The 16,959-nt window shown below is 41.6% G+C and overlaps 1 protein-coding gene across 1 annotated transcript; it reads left to right on the top strand.

Moving 5' to 3' along the window:
• The first annotated feature begins 15,765 nt into the window (after positions 1-15,765).
• On the top strand, positions 15,766-16,698 carry LOC114113586 (olfactory receptor 10H1-like). The gene has a single exon (XM_027965770.2). It carries the CDS (start codon positions 15,766-15,768, stop codon positions 16,696-16,698), a length of 933 nt encoding a protein of 310 aa, XP_027821571.2.
• The last annotated feature ends 261 nt before the right edge of the window (positions 16,699-16,959 follow it).

Below are 16,959 nucleotides of genomic sequence, written 5' to 3'. Positions count from 1 at the left end.
TGATCCCTGGTCAGGGAATAAAGATTCCACATGCTTTGGAGCAATTAAACCTGCACCCCACACCTACTGAGCTTGTGTGCTCTGGAGACTGTGTGCCATGCTACAGAGTCTGTGCACTGCAACAAAAGATCCTGCAGGAAGCAGCAAAGATCACTTATGTCACAACTGAACCTCAATTCAGTTAAATAAATAAATATTAAACATTTGGAATCTGTTCTCCTACCAGAAACCAGGGTGGTCTAATTACTCCCATCAACATAAACACATATGGTAAAAAGAAATGGAAAAGTTGAAGCCTCTACCCTCCTTTGGGCTGCTGCTGCTGCTGCTAAGTCGCTTCAGTCATGTCCGACTCTGTGCGACCCCGTAGATGGCAGCCCACCAGGCTCCTCTGTCCATGGGATTTTCCAGGCAAGAGTACTGGAGTGGGGTGTCATTGCCTTCTCCAGCTACAAAGCTACAGTAATCAAAACAGCATGGTACCAGAACAAAACAGATATATGGATCAATGGAACAGAACAGAGAGCCCAGAAATAAAATCCACATACCTATAGTCAATCTTCAGCAAAGGAGGCCAGAACATGTAATGGAGAAAAGACAGTCTCTTCAGCGTTGGGAAAGCTGACATCCACATGTAAATCAATGAAGTTAAGGACACACCCTCATATAAAAATACACTCAAAATGTAAGACATGACACCATAAAATTCCATGGACAAAATATTCTGTGACATACTTGGTACCATTCAGTCTCCCAAGACAATAGAAATAAAAGCAAAAGTAAACAAATGAGACCCAATCAAACTTATAAGCTTTTGTACTGCAAAGAAACCATTAATAAAACAAAAAGATAGCCTATGGACTGGGAGAAGGAAATGGCAATCCACTCCAGCACTCTTGCCTGGAAAATCCCATGGACGGAGGAGCCTGATAGGCCACAGTCCATGGGGTCGCAAAGAGTCAGACACGACTGAGTGACTTCACTTCTTCACTTCACTTTGAAGTTACTACCCATTTGTGAATTAGATTATTAGCTTTTTGTCATTGAATTATGAGCTCTTTATACTGGGTCATATGGCAACTCCAGTTTTTTGAGGAACCTCCATACTGTCCTCCATAGTGGCTGTACCAGCTTACATTCCAACCAGCAATGTAGGAGGGTTCCCTTTTTTCCATTCCCTCTCCAGTAGTTATTATTTGTCAACTTTTTAATCAGGGCCAGTCTGAGCAGTGTAAGGTGGTACCTTATTGTAGTTTTGATTTGCTTTGCTGCTTTGGGCAGCAACAGGTATTTACAACCCAACTTTTGTGAGGCTACAGAAGACTGAGCCAGATCAAAGAGCCCTAAATTTCAGCTTTGTGCATATTGAAATAAGCAGACTCAGAAAAAAAGTCAAGGAAATCTCCATATTTCAAGTGTGAATCTTGAGCAAGTGCAGAGAGACTGGGAAGTCTCTGTAGCTAATGCAAAGAAAGAAATCCCACCAGGACAGATCACCTGTTGTGTTAGATGGTGACATGGCACATGGGCCAGAGAGCAACTCTGGAGGCACATAGTAACGAGTGCAGAGCCCAGGCTGAAAATGTATCCCAAGGCCATGCTGGTTTAATGATCCCCCATGAACACGAGGGAGGATTTAAGGTTGATCATACTTCACAGTTTCTAGCAAACAGGAGAGGAAAAAGTGGAAACAGTGACATATTTTATTTTCTTGGGCTCCACATCACTGAGGACAGTGTCTACAGCCATGAAATTAAAAGATGCTTGCTTCTTGGAATAAAAGCTATGACAAACTTAGACAGCATATTAAAAAGCAAAGACATCACTTTGTCAACAAATGTCTGTATAGTCAACCTTTTGGTTTTTCCAGTAGTCATGTATGGATGTGAGAGTTGGGCTGTAAAGAAGGCTGAGAGCTGAAGAACTGATGCTTTTGAACTGTGGTGCTGGAGAAGACTCTTGAGAGTCCCTTGAATAGCAAGGAGATCAAACCAGTCAATCCTAAAGGAAATCAAACCTGAATATTCATTGGAAGGACTGTTGCTTCAGGAGACAGTGGAGGACAGAGGAGGCTACAGTCCATGGGATTGCAAAGAGTTGGATGCAACTTAGTGACTGAACAACAACAGTAATACTTCACAGTACTTATAATTTGCTGAAAATATGTGCATTTAAGAGAATGACATATCATACTGTATGACATCCCTTACAAGAGGGATTGTATAAAGGTATTCACAAAAATAGAGAGTTGAATGGTGGTTTTCAGGGGCTAAGGAGGGAAAGAATTTGGACAAGGTTGTCAATCAACCAGAAGATCAACAAGATCTGGGGGGCAAAATACAGCATTGTGAGTATAGACAATAATCATGTATTATCAACTTCAAAGTTGCTAAGAGACTAGATCTTAATTGTTCCCACACCCCAAAAACAATGTGATAATTATGTGACATGACAGAGCTTTTAGCTAACACTGCAGTGGTAATCATATTGCAGTATACAAATGTATGCCCAATGTACACTCTAAACTTACACATTATTATGTATCAACTTTATCTCAATTTTAAAAATGTCCCTTGACAAATTTATAGCATTTCAGAGTATGAATTGATACATTAAAGATGGCAATTTATAGTATTTTAACAGACACTCATTTATGATGATACCGTTTTGTACAACAATAAATGCAATTAAAATATGTAAGTAATGGTCAAATTAGCCAATGTTTTAAGAAAGTAGATGCACATGAAAGTGCATGTAAGAATTAAAGATTTTAAAATTTAAAAAAGAAAAAAATAAATAAATAAAATAAAATTAAAAAAAAAAGCCTATTTAACCTATCATATAATTTAGATGCAGAACCTTTGCAATAAAACCTGTAGTAAATAAAAAAATAAATATATGAAATAAAAAAAAAGAAAGTGAAAATGTAAATCACTATGTTCATGTATAAATTGAATACTACACTATACCTCATTTTCCTAAAGTTGAATTCAATCTTTCTCTATAACTTGAGCAGTAAGAACATCCTGTGTTACCATGCAGTGGGAAGATGTGGAGAAAATTTCAGTGTAACTGAGGATCTCAGAATGTCCTCTTTTGTATGATATACTGCATGCTTCATGTTACACCTCAAATACATTATCTCATTACCACCTTGCAATGAGGCATCAGGACAGATAAATTCCCAGCTACTTGACAGAGGGGAAAACTGAGCCTCAAAACTATTGTATGACTCACCAAGATCACACACATCAGTAGAGTCAGACTTCCAACGGAGGACTTTTCTATCCCCACGCCTCTCCACCCAATGCTTCACACACCAATTTCCTCTAGTGGGTTTTTTGTTTCCCCATCCAAGGAGAACCAGGCCATTTTCAGATCAAATGTACCAGCATCTAAAGAGCCTTTTAAACCACAGGTGGGCAATTGAAGCCAACCATACCCTGGAGTGGGCACCCTGGTGGCTCAGACGGGAAAGAATCTGCCTACAGTGCAGGAGGCCTGGGTTCCCTCCCTGGGTTGGGATAATTCGCTGGAGAAGGGCATGGCAACCCACTCCAGTATTCTTGCCTGGAAAATTCCATGGACAGAGGAGCCTGGCAGGCTATAGTCTATGGGGTCACAAAGAGTCGGACATGACTGACTGACTGACAATTCCACTTTCACTTTCACTTTTATACATTGGAGTGTGCATTGGGACACTGAGGGAATATTTCTATAGATTCAGCAGTTTAAAGGTCTGGTCTTGTAGAAATTCCTGAGTAACTCTTTTCACAGTGATGCTGATATGCTCCCCTCCCCTGGCACCTGGACAAGAATACAAGCCGCTGCTGCTGCTAAGTCACTTCAGTCCTGTACGACTCTGTGCAGTCCCATAGGCGGTAGCCCACCAGGCTCCCCCATCCCTGGGATTCTCCAGGCAAGAACACTGGAGTGGGTTGCCATTTCCTTCTCCAATGCATGAAAGTGAGAAGTGAAAGTGATTTCACTCAGTCATGTCTGACCCTCAGCGACCCCATGGACTGCAGCCTACCAGGCTCCTCCACCCATGGGATTTTCCAGGCAAGAGCACTGGATTGGGTTGCCATTGCCTTCTCTGAGAATACAAGCTAGGCTCTTTCATTTTCTTCATTAAACGTCAACTTGACCTCTAATCTTATTAATACTAACATCCAAATGGAAAGAAATGCTGGGATGTGATTGGGTACCCACACTGAGTCAGGCACCCAATGTCTGATGCAACTTATTACAATTCTTTAGGCTATCAGCTTCTTGAGGTCAGGAGGCTTGTGCATTTTGCTCACCATCATACCCAGTATCAACATGGCACTTGGAAGATACAGTTAATTAACATATGTTTCTTGGTTGGACCAGTGCAATCCCCAGAACACTAAATAAAGCAGAATGTTGGCTTACAATTGTTACCATGTGAAACCTCATTGCCATCCAAAGCAGTGGGAAATAGTGTGTGGGAAGCTGTGTTTGAGATCTGGATGACCTGGCTTAAATCCTGCCTCTCATTTTCCCACCTAATTAATGGACATTTTATAGACATATTCCACATATGTGTACATAATAGGATGTTCAGAGCCATGACATGTATATGTCACATTAGGTATATCCATTAACAAAGAACTGCTAAACAAATCTTGGTTCATTCATACATGGAACACAGGCAGCCATTAAGTTCATTTAATCCTTGGACTTCATTAGCATCCTCTGTCCCTGGGGATCCTCTCTGATATCACAGCTTTATGTACCTTGTGTACACAGATGATCCTCAATTTCTTACATTTATCCCTATCCGCTTGCCTACTCAACAACTTCAAGTGGCTGTCTAGAAGGCATCTTGAACTTAACGTGTCCAAATTCTTCATGTTCTTGTTGCCTGTATCATCCTTACTCTTTCTTTCTTCTCTGTCCTCCAGCCCAACTCCTTCCCTTCCATATCTTCTTTCTCTTCTTTTCCATGTCTCTTTTCCTATCTCTCTCTTTTCCTCCCCTTTCCCCTTCTCCTCCCTATCCCACCCCTCCTTGTTTCTCTTCTTCTTCTCCTTCTTCTCCCTTCATCCTCCTTTCCTTTTGAGGGATGATGAAAATGGTCTGTCTGTAACTAGATAGACCTGGTGATTGAATAATATTGTAAACATGTTAAATGTCACCAAATTATTCACTTTAAAGTGGTTAAAGTTGTATGAATTTCACCTCAAAAATAAAACAAAGCCCCTCCCCCCAACACAGTGAAATCCCACAATACTACTCTTACTTTATGGGTTTGTGTTTGTTCACAAACAAACATGCCCCATGCACACAGAGGTCTGTAAGGATGCCCATCAAATCTATCATCTTGATCACACAGCTAGCCACTGAATGACTTTTAGCCTTATCTGTAGCATCTCCATTACTTAGTAGAAGAATCACAGTTTGGTATTTATTTTAAAATTTTGAAGGACATTTGATTAGGCTAATGATATGAATGGGGAAGGAAAACAATAGAGAAGCACATGAAGCAGCTTCCTCAGCCCCAGTGAGCAATGGCAGGGCTGCTCTCTTGCCAGTGTCAGCAGCCAGAGCCCTAAATCCCAAATTTGAGAGCATTAAACTCTGCTCAAGGCCCTGAGATAATTGACTCAACCTGACCAGCAGGGAGATAGGAAAAGTGGGGACAGTCTCCCTGAGGTTGCCCGATGCTTCCTGGAGTCCCCAGGGGTCCCAGCATCCCTGTACCAGAGGACAGATGCAGAGTCAGTGGGATCACAGAGGGAGATGGTGGCAGGCAGGAGCAGACGCAGCATAAATAATAGAGGTGAGGCTCAGTAAACTGCCCCCGCCTGGTTGGCATGATCAGGGTGGCAGGCTCAGTGCATTGCAGCCCTCACCTGTAAGGTCCTCATCTACAGGGAAACGCCAAACCAGGACCTTCAGTTGGAGTGAGGCAGAACCAGATAGAGAGCTTGGAGCCCAGGTGAGTCATCTTCCAACCCTTCCAGTTGACCAGGAGAGAACTGGGGAACTTGGAGCTGCTTGGAGAAGCCGCACTATTTATAAAACTCCTTGTCTAATTTGAATCCATGGGTAGATGTAGAGGTCAGGGCTCCACTTCTTGGCTTTGGAGTAATGTGGTGGTTACTTTGGCAGACAAGTGAGGAAACTGAGGTGCCAAGAGAAGAGCTACCTCTCTATCTTACCCAGAACAGCTGTCCAACTGTCTTCTCTCTGAATCAGCCAAAAACCAATGGTAAAATGATTGTGAGGAGGCAGGGAAGAGAAACAGGAAGATTTAGGATTGAGAGGCTGCAGTCATCCCCTGAAGGTATAAAGTATTAATATCAGGAAGGCACCAGGGTGGACAGGCGCTGTGATGGTAAGGAGTCAAGGATGAAAATAAGGAGGATAAATGGAGGCAGCAGGTGGCTGAGATGGGAAGGAGGGGATGCAGAGAGGGGAACACAAACAGCTTCATGAGCAGAGAGAGCCAAGATGGGGGCAGACAGGTAAGGCAAGTTGGATGCAACACAGACCTAGCCTGTGGTTCTCCACCAGGGGTGGTTCTCCACCACAGAGGACACTGTGCAATACCTGGGATACCTCTGATTGTCATAGTTGGAGATGCTACTGGCATCTAGAGAGTGACAGGGATGCTGCTCAACATCTTCTAATGCCCAGGGAAGCCCCCAACCATGGAAAATGATCAGCCCCTAGTGTTTCTGATGCTAAGTTGGAAAACCCTGCTGCAGTGGTACGTGTGGACAAGGTTTGTCCATAGGTGGGTTTAACCTCTGAGTTCTGGGTAGGGACTTGTCCCTCTGTGAGTTCTTTCAAGTGCCACATAGCACAGTCACTCTCCTTCTCTGGGGCTGTTCAGTTTAATTGCAGAGGAGCCCCTAAGTGTTCTCCTGGTGGATCAATAACAAGAGACGTCAGTCCACCTCCCTGCCATCCTGAACTCACACCCATCTTGGTTCTAACACTTCTTTTTACTTTAAAAAATTAAGAGACTTTACTTCTTGGAGCAGTTTTAGGTTTACAGAACACTGAGCAGATAGTGTAGAGGATTTCCACAAACGCTTTCTCTTCCTGCACACAGCTTTCCCCATTATTAACAAAAAATTTTTGGAAGATAATTGCTTTACAGTATTGTGCTAGTTTCTGCCATACATCAACATGAATCAGCCACAGCTATGCATATGTCCCCTCCCTCTTGAACCTTTCTCCCACCTCCCACCACATCCCACTCTCAAGGCAGCAGCGGAGATGCAGACAGAAAGAACAGGTTTTGTGGACGTAGTGTGGGAGGGAGAGGATGGGACAGAGACAGTGCCATGGAAATATATACATTACCATATGTAAAACAGATAGCCAGTGGGAATTTGCTGTGTAGCACAGGAACGCAACTCTATTATTAATATGCATAAGCAAGGTACATGTGTCACAGTTGCTGAACCAACACTGGCATAGTATTATTAAGTAAAGCCCACAGTTTATGTTAGGACTCACTCTTGGTGCTGTATATCCTAAGAGTTTTGAGAAATGTACAATGTTATGTATCCACCACTATAGTATGATACGGAGTTGTTTTACCACCTTAAAAAAAGTTCCACCTATTCATCTCTCTCTCTCCTCCTGAGTACTGAAAACCAATCTTTTGACTGTCCCATAGTTTTGCCTTTTCCCAGAATGAACAGAAACCAATCTCAGCTGTGTTCTGCATCCCCATCATCCCAAACTGTATATATGCAGCCCTGGACCACCTCCCCAGGACATAGTGAGCTCTTGTCTTCTTATAGTTCCTATCTATTTATTACTGGCAGTGGACTCTTGTCATCTGAATTAATATAAGGAGGTAGTGTGTGGATGGTCTGGTATGGTGAACTAACAGTTCCCTTGTCTTGGAAGTGGCCAGACAGAAATAAGTGGTGAGTGTAATAGAGAAATTAGGAGAAGATAGACTTGGGGTCATTCAGATGTAGGTCAGATCCTGGCTCCCTTGCTCAAGAGCCATGGTCCCTTTGACAAGTGATGTGTCCTCTGTGGAATGCAGCCACCACTTCCAGAAAACAGGGATCAATAGCTGGTGCCTCATAATACTGGGGTAAAGATTTCATAAGGAACACATGGGTACAGGTGCCAACATCCAGTAAATGGTAGTTATTCTTATCAAGAATCCCAAACCCAATGCAAGAGAGAGTTACATCTCCAAGATGACACCTTATAACCACAGTCATAAAAAAGTTAGAAGCAAGGACTTGAGACTCATTCAGGAGTTGTTTCAGAAGCACACAGGAATGAATGACAAAATCTGTTTTGGGAATTGATGTCCACGAAGGCTTTGTGGGGAAGATGACACTTAAACGGAGTCTTAAAAATGAACAGGTAGAGTAGCATTGACAAGTATACAGTACCATGTTTAAAACAGATAGCTAGTGGAAAGCTGCTGTATAGCACAGGGTGCTCAACTTGGTGCTCTGTGATGACCTAGAGGAGTGGGATGGGGGAGTTGGAGGGAGGTTCAGGATGGAAAGGATATATGTATACATATAGCTGATTTCCTGGTGGCTCAGATGATAAAGAATCTGCCCACAATGTGGGAGACACAGGTTCAGTCTTTGAGTCAGGAAGGTCCCCTGAAGAGGGGAATAGCTACCCACTCCAGCATTCTTGCCTGGAGAATTCCATAGACAGAAGAACCTGGTGGGCTATAGTCCATGGGGTCACGAAGAGTTGGACATGATTGAGCGATTAACACTTTCACTTTTTCTTTTCATAGCTGATTCATGCTATTGTACAGCAGAGCCTAACACAACTGTTGTAAAGCAATTAAAATTTAATTAAGCTTTTTATTTTGTGTTGAGATATAGTTGATTAGCAATATTGTGATAGTTTCCGGTGGACAGCAAAGGGACTCAGCCATACGTATATATGTCTCCATTCTTCTCCAAATCCCTCTCCCATCCAGCCTGGCACATAACATTGAGCAGAGTTCCTTGTGCTATACAGTAGGTGCTTGTTGGTTATTCATTTTAAATAAAGCAGTGTACATGCTGATTCCAGACTCCCTAACTATCCCTTCCCTTTATCCTAAAAATACACCCCCCTCAACAAAAAATAAATGAATAGGTATTTGCCAATTGGAAAAGGAGAGAAACCAACATCTGGGGAAAATGAGCAGCTTAGGGATTACAACTGTTCTCTGTATATCATTGGCTCTTAACTGGGGGTGACTTTGCCCCCCCCCCACCTTGGGGACATTTGCAATGTCTGGAGACATTTTTGGCTGTCACTACTGAGCAGGGGCTACTGGCATCTGGGTGGTGGAGAGAAGGGATGCTGCTAAGCACCTCACAGTGCGCAGGATGGCCACCACCCCCAACAGCAAAGAATGATCTTGCCCCAAATATTAAGAAAGCTTGCACTGGATGTTGGAGAGCTAGAGAGAGGACAGCCTACAGGATCTTGGTCTCATCCATTCAGGCTCTTCTTGGAGACTCTTGTTCCCAAGTTGTCAGCTTTGACTTACCCCATCTAGGATCTCAGAGTATCAGGACTGAGTGGGACAATCCTGGGGATCTGTAAACAAATGCTTACCCAGAAGTGAGAAAAAGAAACAAGTGACTCCAAGGGAGGGAGGCTAAGAAACTCTGGAAACTGATGATATTTGGGGAATGCAGCCTTTAGTCAGCAAAGTTTTGTTCTCAACCTGTTGAGACTTGATCTAAGATATGAGTCCATTTGATCAGGCATTCATTGCATTGTGGTATAATGCACAAAACAAAATTTACCATTTTCTCCATTTTATAATATACAATTAATTCAGTGGCAGTAAATATATTCATGATGTGGAACTTCCATCTGTATCTATTTCCAGAACTTTCTCAGCATCCACAAAGGAAACCCCATACCCATTACTAGTCACTCCCCTTTCTTCCCTTCCCCAGCCCCTGGTAACCACCGATATGTTTTAAATTCCTACATGAATTTTCATAGTAGCTCTACTCACATGAGTGCAAACATGGAAACAGCCTGAAGGTTCATTAGGGAATTTGGGACGGACAGGTACACATTGTTATATTTAAAGTGGATCACCAACAAGGACCTACTGTATAGCTCAGGGAACCCTGCTCAGTGTTATGTGGAAGCCTGGATGACAGGAGAGTCTGGGGGAGAATACATACATGTCTATGTACGACTGAATCCCTTTGCTGTCCACCTGAAGCTACAATATTGTTAATCAACTATAATCCAAACTAAAACTATATACTTATAATCAGCTATAATGCAAAATAAAAGTTTAATTTAAAAAATACTCATTTCTATGGATAGATCAGGCAAACAGAAAATTAGCAAGGAAACACAAACTTTAAATGATACAGTGGACCAGTTAGACCTAACTGATATCTATAGGACATTTCACCCCAAAATAATAAATTTCACCTTTTCTCAAGTGCACACAGAACATTCTCCAGGATATATCACATCCTAGGCCATAAATCTAGAATTAGTAAGGTAAAAAAAAATTGAAATCTTTTCAAGCATCTTTTCTGATTACAAAGCAGTAAGATTAGATGTCAAGTACAGGAAAAAAAATATTAAAACATATGGAGGCTAAACAACATGCTTCTGAATAACCAACAAATCACAGAAGAAATAAAAAAAGAACTCAAAATATGGATAGAAACAAATGAAAATGAAAAAAGGACAATCCAAAACCTATGGGATTCAAAAAAATCAGTGCTAAGGGGAAGGTTCATAGCAATACAAGCTTACCTCAAGAAACAACAGAAAAATCAAATAAATAACCTAACTCTACACCTAAAGCAACTAGAAAAAGAAGAAATTAAGACCCAAGGGTCAGTACAAGGAAAGAAGTCATAAAAATTAGGGCAGAAATAAATGAAAAAGAAACAAAGGAGACCATAGCAAAAATCAACAAAAGTAAAAGCTGGTTCTTTGAGAAGATAAATAAAATAGACAAACCATTAGCAAGACTCATCAAGAAAAAAAGGGAGAAGAGTCAAATCAACAAAATCAGAAATGAAAATGGAGAAATCAAAACAGACGACACAGAAATACAAAGGATCATAAGAGACTACTATCAGCAATTATATGCCAATAAAATGGACAACTAGGAAGAAATGGATTAATTCTTAGAAAATTATAACCTTCCAAAACTGAACAAGGAAGAAATAGAAAATCTTAATGGACCCATCACAAGCACAGAAATCGAAACCATAATCAAAAATCTTCCAACAACAAAAGCCCAGGACCAGATGGCTTCACAGGTGAATTCTACCAAAAATTTCGAGAAGAGCTAACACCTATACTACTCAAACTCTTCCAGAAAATTGCAGAGGAAGGTGGGCTGCCAAACTCATTCTATGAAAACAACATCACCCTAATACCAAAACCAGACAAAGATGCCACAAAAAAGAAAACTACAGGCCAATATTACTGATGAACATAGATGCAAAAATCCTCAACAAAATTCTAGCAAACAGAATCCAACAACATATTAAAAAGATCATGACCAAGTGGGCTTTATCCCAGGGATGCAAGGATTCTTCAGCATTCACAAATCAATCAATGTGATACACCACATTAACAAATTGAAAGATAAAAACCATATAATTATCTCAATAGATGTAGAGAAAGCCTTTGACAAAGTTCAACATCCATTTATGATAAAAACCTCTCCAGAAAGCAGGCATAGAAGGAACATACCCCAACATAATAAAAGCCATATATGATAAACCCACAGCAAACATTATCTTCATTGGTGAAAAACTGAAAGCATTTTCCTAAAGTCAGGAACAAGACAAGAGTGCCCACTCTCACCAGTACTATTTAACACAGTTTTGGAAGTTTTAGCCACAGCAATCAGAGAAAAAAAGGAAATAAAAGGAATCCAGATTGGAAAAGAAGTAAAACTCTCACTGTTTGCAGATGACACGATCCTCTACATAGAAAACCCTAAAGACACCATAGAAAATTACTAGAGCTAATCAATGAATATAGTAAAGTCACAGATATAAAATTAACATACAGAAATCCCTTTCAATCCTATACACTAACAATGAGAAAACAGAGAAATTAAAGAAACAATTCCATTCACCATTGTGATGAAAAGAATAAAATACTTAAGAATAAATCTATCTACAGAAACAAAAGATCTATATATAGAAAACTATAAAACACTGATGAAAGAAATCAAGGGTGACACAAATAGATGGAGAAATATATTATGTTCATGGATCAGAAGAACCAATATAGCAAAGATAAGCATACTACCCAAAGCAATCTATAGATTCAACGCAATCCTTATCAAGCTACCAATGGTATTTTTCAGAGAATTAGAACAAACAATTTCACAATTTGTATGGAAATACAGAAAACCTTGAGTAGCCAAAGCAATCTTGAGAAAGAAGAATGGAACTGGAGGAATCAACCTGCCTGACTTCAGGCTCTACTACAAAGCCACAGTCATCAAGACAGTATGGTACTGGCACAAAGACAGAAATATAGATCAATGGAACAAAATAGAAAGACCAGAGATAAATCCACACACCTATGGACACCTTATCTTTGACAAAGGAGGCAAGAATATACAATGGAAAAAAGACAATCTCTAACAAGTGGTGCTGGTAAAACTGGTCAACCACTTGTAAAAGAAAAACTAGAACACTTTCTAACACCACATACAAAAATAAATTCAAAATGGATTAAAGATCTAAACACAAGACCAGAAACTATAAAACTCCTAGAGGAAAACATAGGCAAAACACTCTCTGACTTAAATCACAGCAGGATCCTCTATGACCCACCTCCCAGAATATTGGAAATAAAAGCAAAAATAAACAAATGGGACCTCATTAAAATTAAAAGCTTCTGCACAACGAAGGAAACTATGAGCAAGGTGAAAAGACAGCCTTCAGAATGGGAGAAAATAATAGCAAATGAAGCAACTGACAAAGAATTAATCTCAAAAATATACAAGGAACACCTGCAGCTCAATTCCAGAAAAATAAACGATCCAATAAAAAATAGGCCAAGGAACTAAATAGACATTTCTCCAAAGAAGACATACAGATGGCTAACAAACACATGAAAAGATGCTCAACATCACTCATAATCAGAGAAATGCAAATCAAAGCCACAATGAGGTACCATCTCACGCCAGTCAGAATGGCTGCTATCCAAAAGTCTACAAGCAATAAATGCTGAAGAGGGTGTGGAGAAAAGGGAACTCTCTTACACTGTTGGTGGGAATGCAAACTAGTACAACCACTATGGAGAACAGTGTGCAGATTCCTTAAAAAACTGGAAAGAGAACTGCCATATAACCCAGCAATCCCACTTCTAGGCATACACACCAAGGAAACCAGAATTGAAAGAGACACGTGTACCCCAATATTCATTGCAGCACTGTTTACAATAGCTAGGACATGGGGATAAGAAAGCTGTGGTACATATACACAATGGAATATTATTCAGCTATTAAAAAGAATGCATTTGAATCAGTTCTAATGAGGTGGATGAAACTAGAGCCTATTATACAGAGTGAAGTAAGCCAGAAAGAAAAACACCAATATAGTCTATTAATGCATATATATGGAATTTAGAAAGATGGTAACAATGACCCTATATGTGAGATAGCAAAAGAGACACAGATATAAAGAACAGACCTTTGGACTCTGTGGGAGAAGGTGAGAGTGGGATGATTTGAGAATAGCATTGAAACATGTAAATTACCTTATGTGAAATAGATCACCAGTCCAAGTTCGATGCATGAAACAGGGCACTCAAAGCCGGTGCACTGGGACAACCCTGAGGAATGGGATAGGGAGTGAGTTGGGAGGGGAGTTCAGATGGGGAACACATGTACACTCGTGGCTGATTCATGTCAATGTATGGCAAAAACCACAATATTGCAAAGTATTAGCCTTCAATTAAAATTAATTAATTAATTTTAAAAAGCCTTTAAAATTTTTTAAGAAAAAAATAGGTGATTGGGTAAACAAAATTTGGTCTATCCATAAAGGGATATTGTTTGGCTATGAAAAAGTGTGAAGTTCTTCATATATGGATTCAAATGCATTCTTCAATGTGGATGAACCTCAGAAACATTATGCCGAGTGAAAGAAGCCAGATCTCAAAAGCTACATAGTGTATGAGTCCATATTGCCTAGAGCAGGCCAAACAACAGAGGTGGAAAGTAGATTTGTATTTTCGTCCCTTTACAGTTGACAGTGCCTAATAAGAAATATCACATAAAAATCGGTACTTTATTTATAAAGAGATATTGAAATCTCATTAAACTGACGTTACTGAGCACAGACAATATACATGTACTCATTTAGTGTATTGATTTAATTTTCATAGATAGCACCTATTGTTTTCCAGGTCATAGTCCAAGAATAATTCATTAACTTCTCAAAAACTTCTTTGAGACAGGTATAGAGAAACAGAGGCACAGAGAGGTGAACAAATTGCTCAGTTTCACACAATGGGGAGAGCAGGGATTTGAAGTCTGTCCGCTGACTCTCTCATCCCTTTGTCAGATGGCTGTGTGGCATTGCCTCAGAACACACAGATAGGCTCATGGGATCTGGAAAACCAGAACATTATTTTTACACTGTGTCTTGCCTCAGATTCCTTGCATGAATAACTCAGCTCCAGAAGAGAAATCTGATTGATGCATGTTAAGTTAGAGATGTGCACAGGTCCAAATGACTGTAGCCATGGAATAGGGATGTCTCATGGTATTTGACATCCAGGCAAATCCCAAACCAGTCCATCCTGAAGGAAATCAATCCTAAATATTCATTGGAAGGACCAATCCTGAAGTTGAAGCTCCAATACTTTAGCCACCTGACGTGAAGAGCTGACTTGTTAGAAAAGACTCTGATGCTGGGAAAGATTGAAGGCAGGAGAAGGGGATGACAGAGGATGAGATGGTTTGGTGGCATCAGTGACTCAATGGACACGAGTTTGAGCAAGCTCCAGGAGATGGTGACGGACAGAGAAGCCTGGCGTGCTGCAGTCCATAGGGTCGCAAAGAGTTGGACACGACTGAGCCACTGAACGACAACAACAGCAACATGGTATTTGAAGCTCTGAAAAGAACAAGACTTATCAGAAGGGAGTAGAAGGGCAGAGCAGCAATGGTTGGAAGCTTTTTCTGTTTTTGGAAGATGTAGAAGTGATGGGGACAGCTAGGCATGGGTTCTGCCATTTTGACAGCTGCACCATAAACAAGTTGCTTAGACTCTCTCAAATATTTTCAATGTGTATTCTCAAGATACTTTGTGCTTAGGCGCTCAGCCATTTCTGACTCTTTGCCACCCCATGGACTGTAGCCCACCTGCCTCCTCTGTCCATGGGGATTCTCCAGGCAAGAAGACTGGAGTGGGTTGCCATGCTCTCCTCCAGGGTATCTTCCCAACCCAGGAACTGAACCCAGGTCTCCTGCATTGCAGGCAGATTCTTTACCATCTGAGCAATCAGGAAAGCCCAAGAACACTGGAGTGGGTAGCCTAACCCTTCTTTAGACAGTGATAAAAACAGCACACACACCCTCCTCCCCCACAATATTGATGAGAAGATTAAATCATAGGAGGCACAGAGTAGAAATTCAGCCAAGGTCACCTGTCATTTATCAGGATCAGGAGCAGTCCCTGGGGCAGAGCCAGGAATGATGGAAGCTGAAGACCTCCTTCCATCCACTAGCTGACCTCTCCATGTCACACTTCACTTCAGGAACAGCCCCCAATGCAGGGAGGCAACTTCTCATCAGCAGCTGAATTCATCCTCATTGGCTTCTCCACCTTCCCCCACCTTCAGCTGATGTTCTTCCTGCTCTTCCTGCTGATGTACCTGTTCACGCTGCTGGGGAACCTGCTCATCATGGCCACCGTCTGGAGGGAGCACAGCCTCCACACACCCATGTACCTTTTCCTGTGTGCCCTCTCCATCTCCGAGATCCTCTACACCTTTGCTGTCATTCCGCGCATGCTGGCTGACCTGCTCTCCACTGACCACTCCATTGCTTTGAGAGCCTGTGCCAGCCAGATGTTCTTCTCCTTCATGTTTGGCTTCACCCACTCCTTCCTGCTCACCGTCATGGGCTATGACCGCTATGTGGCCATTTGCCACCCCCTGCGCTACAACGTGCTCATGAGCCCCCGAGGCTGTGCCTGCCTGGTGGCCTGGTCCTGGGCTGGAGGCTCAGTCATTGGCTTGGTAGTGACAGTAGCCATTTTCCAACTAACTTTCTGTGGATCTAATGAGATCCATCATTTTGTTTGCCATGTGCAGGCTCTTCTGAAGTTGGCCTGTGGAGAAAATGTCTCCATTCTGGCCATGGGCTTAGGACTTGTGTGTATTACTGCCCTGTTGGGCTGCTGTCTCCTCATCCTCTTGTCTTATGCCTTCATCGTGGCCACCATCTTGAGGATCCCTTCAGCTGAGGGCCGACACAAAGCCTTCTCCACATGTGTGTCCCACCTCACTGTGGTGATAGAGCACTACGGCTTTGCTTCTGTCATCTACCTCAAGCCCAAGGGTCCCCAGTCTCTGGAAATAGACACCTTGATGGGCATCACCTACACGGTCCTCACTCCCTTCCTGAGCCCCATCATCTTCAGTCTCAGGAACAAGGAGCTGAAGATCGCCATGAAGAAGACCTTCCTCAGCAAACTCTAGCCAGAAAAAAAAAAAAAAAAGAAGAAGTGATTACCTGGGAGGAATTCCTTGGACATAGTTAAATCAGGTTACCGGAGGCTACTGTTAGAGATGGCACCCTGTAAGCACGTAATAGCCTATATTTGCCTAATGCTGTATGGTTTATAAGGACCCTTGTAGGCAACATTCAAATGTTTGCAAAACGGTTAAACATCATTCTCCATATATTCTTGGTTGAAAGATGTATGTGATGACATCACTGAGAAAGTCAGATTCATTGAT

The sequence above is a fragment of the Ovis aries genome, chromosome 5, assembly GCF_016772045.2.
Source record: "Ovis aries strain OAR_USU_Benz2616 breed Rambouillet chromosome 5, ARS-UI_Ramb_v3.0, whole genome shotgun sequence".
Taxonomy (NCBI): Eukaryota; Metazoa; Chordata; class Mammalia; order Artiodactyla; family Bovidae; genus Ovis; species Ovis aries.
This window is presented reverse-complemented; position numbering and strand designations above follow the sequence as displayed.

Excerpts from the sequence above, each read along its gene's own strand:
- LOC114113586 (XM_027965770.2), top strand. The coding sequence starts at position 15,766 with ATGCAGGGAGGCAACTTCTCATCAGCAGCTGAATTCATCCTCATTGGC.